This window comes from Diceros bicornis, chromosome 13 (assembly GCF_020826845.1).
Source record: "Diceros bicornis minor isolate mBicDic1 chromosome 13, mDicBic1.mat.cur, whole genome shotgun sequence".
Classification (NCBI taxonomy): Eukaryota; Metazoa; Chordata; class Mammalia; order Perissodactyla; family Rhinocerotidae; genus Diceros; species Diceros bicornis.
Window position 1 is genome coordinate 16,474,090 of NC_080752.1, and position 14,769 is coordinate 16,488,858.

The window sequence follows — 14,769 nt, forward strand, 5'->3', positions numbered from 1 at the left end:
GAGAGAAGGCGGGTGCACACAGATGGCCACGGAGATGGACAGACAGACAGACAGGCGGTTACCTGTGGGCCAGGACCCATGGGCCCCATGCCTCGGGGAGGGTTCATTCTCTGCATTGATCCTCCCATGCTGGGGTGCCCTGCGTGAGAGAACAGGGGAGCTGTGAGGTGGCAGGAGGCAGAGGCAGACAGAGGGGAAGGAGGAGCCCTTCCCGACTCCCCCACCCCGGCAGCCCCGCCCTGCCAGCTACCTTGTTGTCGTGTGGGATCCATGGAATTGGGCAGCAGTGGCTGTGTCCCAGGAACTCCTCCTGGAGGCTGAAAGAGATGTGAGACATGAGCTGAGAGGCTGCTCCCCGGAGCTGGGGGACAGAGGGAGACGCAGTTGCCTGCCCCAGCTCCCCACCTGAGCATTTGGGGCCACCTCGATACCATTCCTGCAGCCTGCTGGCTGGGGGAAGATCCCCTGGGAGCGGAGGTGGGCTCGAGCTGCCATTAGGGAAAACCGCAGCACGGGTGGGTCAGGCTTCATCCGGGCGAGAGGAACCACTGCCCTGCTGTCTCTGTGGGTCTGTGTACCATCCCGCTCTGGCTGTGCGCCAGCCACAGCCCCTCAGAGGGAGCACGCTCCCTTGCTCTCACCACCTGAGCCCCAGCCACTGTGGTGTAACCCTCTCTTTCCTTTGCCTCATGGAAACCTAACTCATTTTATCTTCACCTCCAAATTGTGGGAACAGAGAGACCCACCAGCTAAAATCCTCACTATGGGGGGAGGACTCTGGCCTTTGAGATTTAGATGGGGAGACTGAGGCCTGGAGGCCAACAGCCCCAGTCACCCACTGGCAGAGCTGGGATGAGCACTCAGGGCTCCCGACTCTGTCTTCCTCCACCATGTGACACGCCACCTCCCGGCCCCCAGGGAGAAGAGGAGGCCTCTAGGAGAGGGGCGGGCAGGATGCTGAAGGAGAACCTGCCCCCAAAGCCTGAGGCAAGTGGCAGAAGCTGGTGTGAGTACTATTAAGGAGGTGAGCACAGGGTGCCACGGGTTTCCTGAGTGAATGCCTGGCACACCCGCTGTGAAAACCTATTAAAAGTGATTTACTTAGGACTGAAGTTATTTCAGCTGCAATTTGAAAAAAGAGAAGCAGAGCTGGGGGGAAAAGTCTGCTTCTAGAACCCCATGCCTTAGGACTAAGCATTGCCATTGGCTTTGAGAGATAAGCCTCTGTGAAAGCAGCAGGTGCCAGTGCTTCTCAAAGGCTGGGCACTTGTGACAGGGACCCCCATCCCAGCCGCCGAGGGTCCCCCAGCCCTGACCGCTGTGGTGGGGATGGCTGAGGGGGCAGCTGGTTTGCTTTTGGCCCAATGGTGAACTCCAAACTGGTTCTGGAATGAGGTGGTGGGAAGCGAAGGGACAAGTCCTCACTGTGCAGCTTCACAACAGGTGTGTGATGTGCCCCGGGTAGGCAAAGCTGACAGGAGGGCCACACCAGCCTGGGGAGGACCTGACGTTCACCACGTGGAGTCCGGCACCAGAGTTTCCCTCTGCCCGGGGTGCTGAGTCTGCTCTCCAGCCCCTGGGTCTTAGCCGTTCTGACCTCTCGCTTTCTCCCAGCCCTGCTTCCTCTTCCTGAGTTTCCAGCTCGAAATCACTTGGCTGGTTTGTGTCTTCCCACTTGGGGGTTTGAGCCTGGTTATAGGACTCTGAGAGGACACGGGAAGGCCTGCCTCTGAGGGTCTGGATTGGGGGCTCCCAAGATGCTGAGGTGGATGGGGAACCCTCCAGGTCATGGAATGCCCCCATCCAATGCTGATGGAGCAGCCATGGGGGTCGAGCAATTGCTCCTCTCCAGGTAGCCCAGTGTTGACCACCGGTTCTCACAGGAAGCTCCTCCTTGGGTTCCCCTAACCCTGCTGTGTGTCAGGACTCAGGAGCAGAGCTGGGCTGCCCAGAGGCTCAGAGAGGACCCAGGAGTCACTTCCCTCCTTCCCTCACTGGGGTGACCCTGAAATGAGACAGGGCAGTCTGGGCCTCCTCTATCAGGGAAGGCAGGCACGCAATGATCAGAGAAAAGGGGTCTCGCACTGAGAAGGCTGAAGCCCTCAAACATAAGAAAGAAGAAAAATTAACAGCTCGTATGTGGGCCTGCTGGGGAGAGAGATGCTCTGGGGCTGTCCCAGGGGCTCCTGAAGTGGGCCAGTGCCTCGCCTACAGCACTGTGGGGCAGGCGCAGGAAGTCTGCCCAGGGAACAGACAAATCCCAGCAGCGTCTGCATGGTCACTCAGCTGCCTGCCCGAGTCAGCCGCCAGGGGCTCTGCTGGGACGCGACGGGAGGGCTGCCTGACGACCTGGATTCCAGCCCTCCTCTCCTAAACCCAGCTGAACCCCACTGTTCACCACCCACATATTCACCCTCGTTTAAAACACAGCAGTGCCCTCTACACGGGCCGACCTCTAGCCAGGGAGGCAGGTGGGAGGCCAGCCTTGCAAGACTTTGAGGCCAGCCTTGCAAGACTTTGAGGCCAGGCCAACGACCCTCAGTCTCGTCTCCCTAAGCACCCCTCTCATCGCCCTAACCCAGCAAGTCACGTGAGCCTGAGCGAGTCCCGCCGTCTCTGCTGCCTCCATCTGCCATGGGGGAGGGCTGAGCTCTCTCAGGCAGCACAGAGGCTTCTGTTCCCCCAGCAGACCCAACAGAGGCAGGCTCTCCAAGAAACCCCCAGGGGCAACATCTGTGAAAGGAGCACATTCCTCCCTCCCCCTGCAGGAGGACAAAAACTTCTCGAGTTCACAGGAAACCAGAAAATCAGTGTGGATTTCTGAGGGGGGAGGCAGGGAGGCGGGGAAAATGGGTCTGTAACACACAGCGCAGATGACAGACTGATTCTCCACTGGCTCTCTTGGGGACTTGCTCATGCTTAATTGATAAACAGAAACATACGTGTTCCCTCTGGTGTCCCTTAGTTGCTGGAGGAAGGACCACAATTATGATAAGGAAGCACCTGTTCTCTCCCTGGGGCAGAGGCCACTTGGGGCCAAGGAGAGCCCCTGGATGGGCAGAGGGAAGATTGCCACTAGGGCCCATGTGTGCAGTGGCACAGGAGGCCCGCCTGGTGACCACTGAAGACAGAGGCCAGAGCAGAACTTTCACAACTTGGAAAGCTAAATGAATGGGGTGGGGTGGAGACCAACTCGAGCCCGCTCACTGGGAAACTCTGGAAGTCACTCCTCCACTCTGACCTTCTGTTTCCTCATCTGTGATGTATTCAAGGGTGCCTCCTTGCTCAAAAAAGTTGAGTCTCTAATTCTTGTCCAAATTTGTCCCCTTCATGTCAGAGAAAACAGGAAACGAAAGACTTTTAGAGAAAAAAAAAATAAGTGGAAACCTGATAGGCTATTTAACTTTAAAATTACAGTCCCCTGGCTATGAGCATCTCTCTGTAGTCCCTGCGTCGTTTCACCCAGGGGCTTTCTTGCAGAATACTGGGAATGGAAGGAGTCACACTCAGATAATGCCAATCTAGCTGGTGACTAGACTGCAGCTCCACAGGCCACAAGGGCGAGATGTGCTGGCATCACTGTCAGATGTTTTGAAGGGCTTTCACAAGGTCACTCTAAGGATTACGTGTAAAAAATATTTTGGCATGAAAAGAAATTTCCCTGATGTTTCTTTCAAGTTTCTCTTAAGTCTCTCTATCCTCAAAAGAGGATACTCATCTTTCTCTCTCCAGCTCCCCTCCCTGGATAGGCTAAACCAGTGAGGGCGGTGTGGGGGCCGATTTCTCCAGACCACCAAGAAATGCCAACCTTAATGGGCCAGCATAAGGCACACAACCCCAGGCTGAAAAGCCCTCCCCACAAGCAGACCACTTTTCTAATTACAGGAACAAATCCTTTCTTGTTTTGAGTTGGATCTGGGAAGCAGGCAGACATTGCTTAAAAACTCACACATGTCCTGCTCCGCTGCACCCAGGCTCCTGATCTAAGCATCCCTATGGGCCATTTTCCCCCTTAATAGCAGGATTACATTTACCAGCCTTGGCAATTCTCAAAAGCTTCCAGGAAAAATGCACGTTGTCAATTAACTTCATTAAGGAGGAAGACCCTTTTCCAAGAAGGGGCTGGAATGGGGTGGGGGTGGGGTATTACCACTTTCTCTAGAATAGCTGAAACCCTGCATTCCCACCCTGGCCGCTTCTGCTGCTGCCCTCCGAGCTCCCGAACCAGCTGCCCACAGCCCACCAGGAGAGGCGGGTGCAATGCTGGGAGGGTCCCGAGACTGCACCATGGGCACGCAGCGGACACAGGGCCCTCTCTGGGGACCTGCTTATGAGCCACCTCCCAATCCTTTCCCCACATTTTGATTTGAGTCAAAGTCCAACTGGGGTCAAGGGGTGGCCAAGCGAGGGGAGAGAGAACACAAAAAGGTACAGTACCTGGTTTCCCATTCTGATCGGAGGCCTGGGGCCGCCTGCATATCGCGGTGACATAAAAGGCTGCAATTACAGGGAATGAGTTCAATGACAGCCCGCGTTACTGCACGGTGACAAACACAAACGCACTCCACTCCTCAAAGTCCAGGTTTGTTACAACCAGTGATCTTTTAAGCTCTCTTTCTCCCGGTGGCCTCTTCCCTCTGGGCAAAACTTCCTCTGGGCAGAGGGAACAACAGATGCACACACCACATGTGACTCTCAACTCCGCATCTGCTCACGGAGATCTACTGGGTGATGGGGCAGCAGTTGGGACTTTGCATGGGACGTGGAAGAGAAGTTACATCAATGCAGGGCCAAGGAGGGGACCTCTGCTCGCAGTAGGGCCAATGAAAAAATCAGAAAAGGACTTACACATAAAGTTTTCAGGGTGTGCAGACAAAGCTGGACACTTGCGCACACGCACACACACAGAAACCACCGACAAGGTGTGGGGAAGGGGAGCGGGGGTTCTGGGGGAGACACAATGAGAACGGTGGGTGACAGCGCGCTCCCTAACTGAATGCGGGGGAATGGGCAGAAGCTTTCTCAGCAGCGAGTGCACAGAGACCAGGCTGGGGATGCAGCTTTGGTTACAAACGAATGGTTAACCAAACTCAAAAACCAAACCAAAAGTGAGAGAGGAAAAAACAAAAACGCAAAGGCCGCTGACAAGGTCACAGAAATATTTTTTTTCTTTTCTTTTGGTTTCATAGCCAAGCTGGGTGTGATGTCCAAGGAATGAAGACTATCTTTAGAAAAAAAAAAAAATTTTTTTTTAATTTCACTTGTTGATAAAGACTTGAAGGCAATGGCTAGAGCACGTTTTGATTTTTGTTTTTCCTCTGCGGGCGCCGTCCTCCTGGTGCCCCGTGCCCCCCGGCGGGCGGCGGCCACAGTGCGTACCTGACTGTGGGGTCCCATCATGCTGCTGGGATTGTGAGGTGGAGGCTGTGCGTGCGGCGAGGGCTGTGACCCCGGAGGACCCTGTGAGGCCAGACAGTAGAGGCAGGTTATAGATCACAGCACATGGAGAAGCGCAGGAGAAGCTTAAAGAACAAAAATTAAACCAAAACGAAGGGTGGGCGGCGGGCGTGCGGGCTCTGGTGGGCAGGGAGGCGCGAGCTGCTGCTGAGGTCGTTGGCTCAACGTGTAAAACGGCGAGCGGGAGGGAGAGAAGCTGATAAACACACTCACGGGGATTTACAGGCACGAAAAATCAAATCCAGCTCCTTCGTAAAGCACGCAGGAGCAGGGCCCGGGCACAGCCTACCGTGGGAGCGGAGTTTGCCATGTTAAATACGTTGGTTGAGCCAGGCTCGGAGAGCACAGAGGCGCACAGAAGCTGGACCACTCTGCAAAGCATGGAAGTGCTGCTCATGGGGGATGGGCAGAGCCGGGTGAGAGCCTGCCCACAAGGAGCTCCCAGGCTGGGGGCACAGAGACAGGTCCTCGGCACCTAGAGACCAAGCCACTGAGGGCAGGGGCCCTGATGGATGAAGGAGAACAGACAGGAGAAGTGAGGTGGTGCCAGAGACCGAACAAATGGGGACCAAGAGGAGGACACGGTTACCAAGCGCCCACTCAGTGCAGATCATCAATTCACCTTCACTTGAAAAACGGCCCTGTGTGCTGGGGTTTCTCGTTCCTATTTTTACCAATGAGGAAACTGAATCTCAAGGGACAAGGGGACTTGGCCACGGCCACACAACTGGCAAATGGCAGAGCCAGGATGAGAAGCCTGATGAGTCCAAGGCTCACCCCAACCCCTGCAGCCCAGAGCTCGAGTAGGCATGTGCAGAGGAGTGGGGATCAGGGCTGGAGGCCTTTGACCGCTGGGTGGGCGGGTGGAGGGGCTGGGCTTTCCACTCTAGTTGGTGGTGCACCACCCACGGTTCCAAGCTGACCGCTGAAGCCCTGGGCTATGCTGACCTTGACTCCCCACAGAAGAGATGGGCAGATGAATTCTCTTAAACCACAGGGTTGGTCAAACTGTGGGTTGCAACCCATTAGTGGGTGGTGAAATCAATTTAGTGGGCTGCAACCATTGTTTTTCAAAAACCTGAAACAGAATAAAAAAATAGAATAGAAAATACTGGACCAACTTTGTGTGTTGTAAGGCAATTATTTTCCATTAACCTCTATTTCATTTGTAAATATACACATGTGTATGTGTACATGGGGTCACAATGTCAAATGTATTTCCTACTGCAAGTCACAGTCAAAAAGCATGACAAGACCATCTTGGAAGCGCCTGCCCGGCCACCTGGGGCCCTCAGAGCTGAATACTGGTGCTCCCCAGTGATTCACTCTTCTCCACCAGTGACGGTGCAGTCACCCTGGAGGCTGCTTTTGATAAAAATTCAAAACACGCATTGGGGATACACCGGTGTGGTTAAATTAGAAAAGAAAGGGAGAAAGCATCTCTGAGAGACACAGGTAGGGTCTTCTTCCTTGTCTTCTCCCCCAAAGCCAGGCTGCCCAGCCTCCTGCCTGCCTAGGAAACACGGTCCAGAGCTGGGAGGGGGCGGAGGGATGGACACAGAGACGCAGAGAAGAGGTGTGCAGAGCAAGACAGAGGGGGCTGTCCAGGAAACCAGGGGCACCACTGCAGACAGGCCTGGAGTTTTCTGGCCAAGCGAGGGGCTGCTCACTTCTGGAAAGCTCTGCGGAGCAGATGTTCCCCTACCTGTCACGCTCCTAATTTCAACAAGTGTGTGTCTTTCTAGCGGCTGCCAGGGAAGGCATGGTTTGTTACCATGAGCAATTTTCTTAATTAACAGACATTAATTAGCCATTTAGCAATTTTGCAAGCATTTGTTTAGCGGCTTTCCTAAACATGAATACCACTGTGATAATGGCACTGATTAGAGGGTCCCCTAATTAACAGTACAGGGAAGGAAAATTGAAATCACATAAATTAAAAAGGGAGGGGAAGTTAATGAAGGCGGGACATATTTGCACCTGCAAGTCTTTTGTACCATGAAACTTGGGTGCAATGTAAACAAAATAAGATAATTCAAAGCCAACCCCTAAGAAAAGAAAAAGAAAAAGACCAGAGGAGGAGGGTTCAAGGGTGAGGTCCAGTTGCCAAGAGGGGGCAAAAGGCGTTCTGTGGGTTCCTTGGCTCTTGGCAGGAAGGGAGCACCTCCTCCCTCCCAACCATTGGTCACCCTCCCCAGGAACAGCCCGGCACTTCCTCAGGGCGAGCAGTAAGGCTCTGGCAGGTCCTGCACACCTGTGCACCCCACCAGCCAGGGGAGGCTATGGTGGCTGACTCGCTGACAGATCAGAGAAAACCTAAGTAAAGCACCCAAGAGTCTCTGACACCCACGGGGGCCTCAGTCGATGGCAGCCCTTACTGAGGGCGGATACCCAAACCCGAGATTGCAGGGCTCTGCCTGCCCTTCCAAGCTGCCTCTTGGCCCTGCATCACGGCTCCTGGGCCCCCAGAGGTTCAGAGGACAGGCCGGTGTGTGAGATGGAGCTCTGGGTGGATGTGGGCGACCTCTATGTCTCCCGCAGAAGCTCCCTGTTGGCTCTGGTGACTGGTCCCTGAACGGAGAGATGTGGCACAAGTTGCCTCAAGACAAATGCCTGATGAGTAGTTAAGGACCCGGCATGGCTGGTCAGCGAGGCCCTAGCCCAGCCCCAGCAACCTCTCTGGCCTGTGGAGAGCAGGGGGGAGCGGGCTGTTAAGTGTGGAGAGGGGGCAGCCACTCAGAAGTCTCCCCTCTGACTTGGAGCCGGGGTTCAGAATACTGAGGACACCCAGGCCAGCCGGTCACCCAGAGAGAAACTCCCACCACAATCTCAACACAGGCAAAGATACAGCTCAGCATTCACCCCTAAAGGGCACGAAGCTCCTCTCCCACCCTGGGCAAGTGCCAACCAGGTTCTGCTGACGCACCTCCCAGCACGGCCCCCAGCACTCCAGGGAGCTCCTCCATGGGGCCAGAAGCCTACCACTTCCCATGGTCGCCCACATCCACCCAGAGCTCCATCTTCTGCGTCTCTACTACCTCCACTCGGCCTAGAGCTGTCTACACCTCTCTGGGCTCTGTCCCCGAGACTACACACCACAGCACAGGCAGGGACCCTGCACACTTGGCACATTCTCAGGAGCACAGAATGGGGCCCTGTATTGGGGGAAATGTTTGCTTCTGTAAAGAAGACGACAGACGTGTTGCCCATCCCCATGAGGAGATATGGAATCTGCTGCCCTGTGTTTAATCAGGCCACAGAAGAGTGTTCTCTTCCCAGCCTGCAGTCTCAACAAGAGACCAGCAGGTAGGTTTAGAGAAAACAGATTTTATGGTCTTTTCAACTCTTTACCCACTTCGGCAAAAGGCTACAGAGGAGGCAGACCAAAAAAGGATCTGGTTTGAGGATTTTGATCTTTGTTGGGATGTTGGCTTCTCTCTTCCCTAAACTCTGAACAGATCTGGCGGGCAGGTGGGGAGGACCGAGGCAGAGGTGAGAGGAGGAGGGAGTCGTAATACTGTTGAGTTGCCCCACGGAGGACAAGACCCCACAGGGCCTTCCTTTCTGGCTTCTACTTGCTGACAGCTTTAAAAAAACCCCAATAGGTGCATCCGGAACTGGCTTGGCCAGGACGGGCCTCTGAGCCCAGCTCCACCCAGACCGTCTTTAAACCTCGGAGGCTTCCTGTCCCAGGTGCTGCCTAATGAACCCTCCCGGCATGCCATAGAGGAGGTGGATATGGGCAGCTGGGGTGCACAGAGTATCGGGCTAGACCAGGGTTGGGGTCCTCACTAGAAGCTTCGGGAGAAGGGCACCTGCCCGACAGTCACCTGTTTGATGGGTGGTCCTGACGGATCCTGCCATCCCTTCTTCCAACATCCTTCATTCACAGGAGAGAAAAGAGAGGCCCAGGACAGAGGTGTGGCGCCCAAGCCCACAGGCAACTAGCTGGTGGCAGAGCCACATCTCCTAATCCAGCCCAAGGCTCTCTTCATGATATCACGTCCCTGTCCACTGAAGATAAAGAAATAGGGTTTGGAGAGAACTGGGTTCAAATCCTGACTCTGCCACTGACTGCGTTTCTGTTCTCATCATGAAATGGGAACAATTATAGCAATAATAACGGAGCCACACATCCCACACGCTGGAGGTGGCCTGCATCTGCATTAGCTCACGTAATCCTCGACTCCTTGCAGTAAGGGCTATCGATTACCTCATTTTATAACCAAGGTACTGAGGCTGAGGAAGGTGAAGCCACTCACCCAGGCTTGCAAAGCTATGACGTGGTGGAGGCAGGCCTCGAAGTCTGATTCTAGAGCCCCAGGGAGCCTTAGCCGGTCTCCACATGCGAGCCTCCAAATCATGTTAGAGCAGGAGGAGCAGAGGAACGAATCCCAGAGGCCAAAGGACTTGTGGGCGCATCTAGTCACCCACCACGTACACATCCTGGGCGCTGACCTCCTGTGCGCCTGGCCAGCCCCTTGCTTGGTGGGGGGATGTCATGGAGGTGCATCAGACTCGTCTTCACCCTGGAAGCTCCCAGGCTACTTGGGGAGAAGGATGAGGATACAGTGACAAACAAGCTCGAGTGTCAGCTTAAACTGCCACAGGCTCCAAGAGAAGGTGACAGGTAAACTGAGGCCCAGAGTGGCTGTAGAATGGAGGCCGACAGGGAGCTGGGATGAGAATGGGGCCCCCTGACTGGTCAGAACTCTTCCACTGCACTGCACTGCCTCCACGGGGTGACGGCAAGAAGACCTGCGCCCTGGAGACCCCAACACAGGAAATCCCTCTACCGAATCTGGGAAAAGGAAGGAGGCAATGTGCCCACTTCCTGTCCGGGTTCACTCTGCCCCAGACTGTCTTAGTGGACTTGCCATTTCATCTCAGATGTTCCCAAGATCTCTGACCCGAGGTACGTAACTCCCGCACTTCCTTTTTATTCTTTTTCCTGCAATTTCAGCTTGGGTAGTGTTACGTCTAGCAGCCTCTGGGAGCCACTTAGGCAGGGCCCGGGGAGGCTCCACTATGGGTGTGATCGAGGCAAAAGCTGGGCCGTTCCAGTAAAATGCAGGACACTGACAGTTCAGTGAAAGAGCCTTTGCCAGGATCAATCAATGTGGTGGGAGCAGAGCGTTCCCACAGCACAGCGGATCCAAGGTCTCTGAGAAAAAGCATTTCAGCACCATCAGTAAGACACACCTATGACTCCCTGTGCTTCACCTGAAGCCATCCTGAAGAGATGGGCTTGTGGCACGATGGGGAAAGCTCCCAAGTTACACAGACCCGACAGCCCATCCCAGCTCCTCCAGGACATGCTGTGAGTCCAGTTTCCTCATATGGACACGGGATATTCTACAAATATTGCAGGGGGTGGTCCAGCTGACAGCGCTAGGCACACAGAAGGTCCCCAGTCTTCCACCGTCCCCATGCCTCATGCTCCAGTCGCCACTCACTGCCCATTAGAGGGAAAGTGGGAGCTGGACTTGCTCTGCCGGGAACGCCCTCCTCAGCCTGTTGAAAGCCCACACATCCTCCCTCGGGGAGCCTATCCCGTTCTACCCAGTCAGAGGTGCTCTCCAAACTCGGGGTGTCCTCTTCAGACATACTGCCTTATCCGCTGCATGGGCTCAAGGGCAGCAACACTGCCTTCCACCCCACGCAGACATCCAGGCAGGGCCCGAGCAGGGTGGCGAGGCTCAGCCAGCAGGCGGACCCCACAGCCACGGTCAGCCAGCCCCTAGGTAGGCACATCTAAAGCCTTTGAGTTCAAGGGACCAGGAAGAAAAGTTAGCACCAACAGGGTGACCAAGTTGGTCCTTTGAGCTAAAGACTCTTGGGGGTGATGAAGGATGGCTCCTTCAAATTAAAAATCAGATAAAAAAAATAAACCTGCATTGATTTTATAAAAGTAATAAAAGCTATGTGCTAAGTTTAATATTTCCAAAACTCACTGCTCCTTTCACCAAACACTACCCCACACTCCCCAAGACCCCAAGTCTAGAAATCATGGACTCACAGAGAAACAGAGCTGAGACTTAATTCCAGGCTTTCTGGGTGCACAGGCAAGCCTGGGAGAGAGCACAAACAAGGCCAAGCTGTGGCCAGCGGTGAGAGCACTGGCCTCAAAAGCCCAGAGCACCAGGGGTGGAATCCCGCCTTGTGTCCCTGGGCCGCAGGATGCTCATCTGTAAGGGGCGAACTTGCCTCACAGGGAAGCCGGGAGGGTACTTGGTAAACTGCCCGATGCTACCTCATTGCCACCCAGGCCAAATTTGCCTTTTGTCTTCACAGAAGGTCTTTGGGGAAAGGGGACTTGAAGTTTTAGGTTGCCAGGAGACAAAACACTCCACACATTCCTGTCCCTCTCAACTCCTGGGGACACTGGCCACGGGTCTGGCAAGGCTCAAGGGGTGGGTTTTATCGACTGGCAGCAGGAGAGGGTGACTTGCATTACTAGTGGCCTCTGTAATCCGCCTGTTGGGCGTGTCGCCTTAATTGAGGGAATATAGAATTACATTAATTATACAGACGGTAAAAGGCATGCAACAGACAATCCAATTTGCTCCTTGGACACAAATGCTGACAGAAAATGCTGTAAGCCCACTCCGGGGTGAGGGCCAAGGTATGCCTGGGTGCCACTAACACCCTAAATCCATCAACATGGTGTGCCTCCACCCACGGCCTCCCTGGAGCGGGAAGGTGACAACCTGGAGGGGTGAGGGAGGGGGAGCCTGAAATTCTCCCTCCTTTTAACATGCAGCTCATTGGAGGAAGTTATTTCTTCATTTTGACCCATGGGAACAAACTCGGCAGCGGCTTGGACAGGTGCCTTCCTATCCTGCTTCTCTCTGTCCCCACAAGAGGGTGTGCGCGCACGTGTGCGTGTGTGTGTGTGTGTGTGTGTGAGTGTTCAGCCCGGAGCTGAGAGTACCAACTCGGGGCAGAGGTAGCCTGAGCTGTGTGCCCATCCAGCGTGGGCCTGGCACATGCACGGTAGGTCCTCAGGGGGCTGAGGTGGGCCACACCCAACAGTGGAGCAACTGTCCAGGCTTCGGCACGGCCCCAGAGAGCTCACAGTCAGGGGACTGCTGGCCGCCTAGGAGATGAGCCCACAACAACCAGGACCCTCCATGGGCACCAGACAAGGGAGATGGGTTTTGCCAGGGAGAGTCTGGCAAGTGGTGGTCCCACCTTCCTAGGACAGCGGGCAAGTCATCAGTTAGGAAGAGCAGCAGGACAGTACATGTTTCCCCCCAGCGTCACCTCTGGGTAACATCAGGAATCCTCACAGCCATTGCGGTCCACTCCGTGCAAAGATCAGCAAAAAACTCAACTGATTTCCGTCTGAACAAAGGCCCCAGCTGACAGCCCCCTCTCCCCGTGCCTCTCTGAGGAGCCGGGACAGCGCTGGGCAGTCAGCAAGGGCGAGAGGTACGCACACTTGTGAATCTGGCTTCCAGGACAGGCCGCCAAGACACCCCCAGGAGGCGCTCAGCGAATGTTTTGCTCAAGAGGCATGAGGCACGCTTGCCCACGGAGACAGAGACACAGAATCAGCAGGCAGCGGTTTTCAAAACAAAGGGAGGAAACATAGCAAATGAGAGTACAGGCGGCGTCCAAGACCTAACGGGGAGTTCCTCCACATGCTGCTCCCTGCCTCTTCCCCTAGCCTTACGCACGGACAGGAAGACTGAGCCCCAGGGATGTGCGCTCACGGGTCCCAGGTCCAGGTTCGGTCCCCCACACCACACTGCACACCCAGAGTGGAGGCTGGGGTCAGCTGCAGCACAGGACCCCGAGAGCACGGCCACCACGGTGAGCCAGCAAACTATGGTACGGCTCAGGGCCAAATCTGGCCTGCCACCTGTTTTTGTAAACAAAGTTTTATTGGAACACAGCCATGCTTATTTGTGTCCCGGCCACGGGTGCTTTCGTGCTGTAATAGGAGAGTTGAGTAGCTGTGACAGAGACGAGATGGCCCACAAAACCTAAAATATTTACAATCTGGCCCTTCACAGAAAAAGTTTGCTGACCCTGAGCTTAGAGGTAATGGTTTTCAAGACTAAAGAGGGAAAAAATTGGGGTCTTTTTAAATTCTCAAGGAAAATGAAAACAGTACTATATCTACTTTCTAATTTTAATTTTACATCTCTCTAATAAGACAAAGGAGGCAAAAATTAACCCCATTTTACAAATGAGAAAACCAAAGTCCAGGGACATTATAGTATTGTTTATCAGAGCCAAGATTTATCCCACTGAGGACAAACACTCATTGAGAATGAGTGCCCGAACCAGGGGTCAGCAAACCCAGGTTCTAGTTCTCCCACCAACATACCTCTGAGCCTGGTTTTCTTGGCCACTGGTCTCGAACAAAATGATCTTTCATCATTATAACACAATGACCAGCATTCACGTCTGGCCAGTCAGTCCGAGTGTCTCCTTGCTGACCATCTCCCTGTTTCATCCCTGCCACAGTTCTGGGGAACAAGCTCCTCCCTCACTCACCAGCACAAAACATCCTGGGGGCTTGATTCCAGCCCCAAGTTCTTCAGCAGGGTCCACTGTTTGACCCTCTCCTATGCAGTGACTTCACAGAGGAATTCCCTAGGGTCATCGCAGGAAAGGGCTCTACTGTGAATGGCTGTGGTTGGGATGGGGTAGGGGATAACAGGGCTGACTTTGCCTCCATCCGCTAAACCTTGGGGCCTCCCTGCTGGAGATTCTTTGTATGCACCTGTGTCCATACAACCGGGACACCGGAAAAGCATTAATACCCAGAACATATGAGCAGAACCCACGCCTGGCATCCAACCACTGGGTCCCAGCACCCTGGGCCGCGCAGGCACTAAGCCCTGGAGACACACGAACAAGCAGGACTCTGACCCTCCCCAAAAGAGCCCCAGGCAGGCTGGAGAGACCAAGGTGTAACTACTACCACAGCAGCACTCCAGCAGAGGCAGGGACCAGGTGCGCTAGGGAGCGTGGGGGCAGCGATCACGCAACAGTCACATTTAGGCAGGACCCGGAAGGACTGACAAGTGTCTTGTCGCAGAGAAGAAATGGAAGAGGCTTCTGGACCGAGAGATCAGCATCTACGCAGCAGAGGCAGAAGTGGGCATGCTGCTGGAGGGCCTAATGCACAAGATGGTGACACTGGGGCTGGGACCTCCAAGCTGAGGAGCAGGGTCATCAACCTTTGGGAGCTGGTGCAAGGGACTGGCTATCAGATCTATGTCTTGGGAGTCATGCATCCATTCCATTCCTTTCCATAGATGTTTCTACGCCCTCTCTCAAGTCAGAAATCAAGAC

At 54.5% G+C, this 14,769-nt stretch overlaps 1 protein-coding gene across 3 annotated transcripts in view; it reads right to left on the minus strand.

The window, feature by feature from the left end:
* Positions 1-14,769, minus strand: part of SSBP3 (single stranded DNA binding protein 3) — a 162,283-nt gene that overhangs the window by 20,654 nt on the left and 126,860 nt on the right. The window contains exons 6-9 of one of the 3 annotated variants that reach the window (XM_058552500.1): positions 5,380-5,460; positions 4,438-4,497; positions 251-317; positions 63-139 (exon numbers count right to left, since the gene is read on the minus strand). In XM_058552500.1, coding sequence (XP_058408483.1) covers positions 63-139; positions 251-317; positions 4,438-4,497; positions 5,380-5,460 — 285 coding nt within the window. The remainder of the gene's footprint in view (positions 1-62; positions 140-250; positions 318-4,437; positions 4,498-5,379; positions 5,461-14,769) is intronic. The other 2 variants (XM_058552501.1, XM_058552502.1) reach the window with 2 other exon arrangements.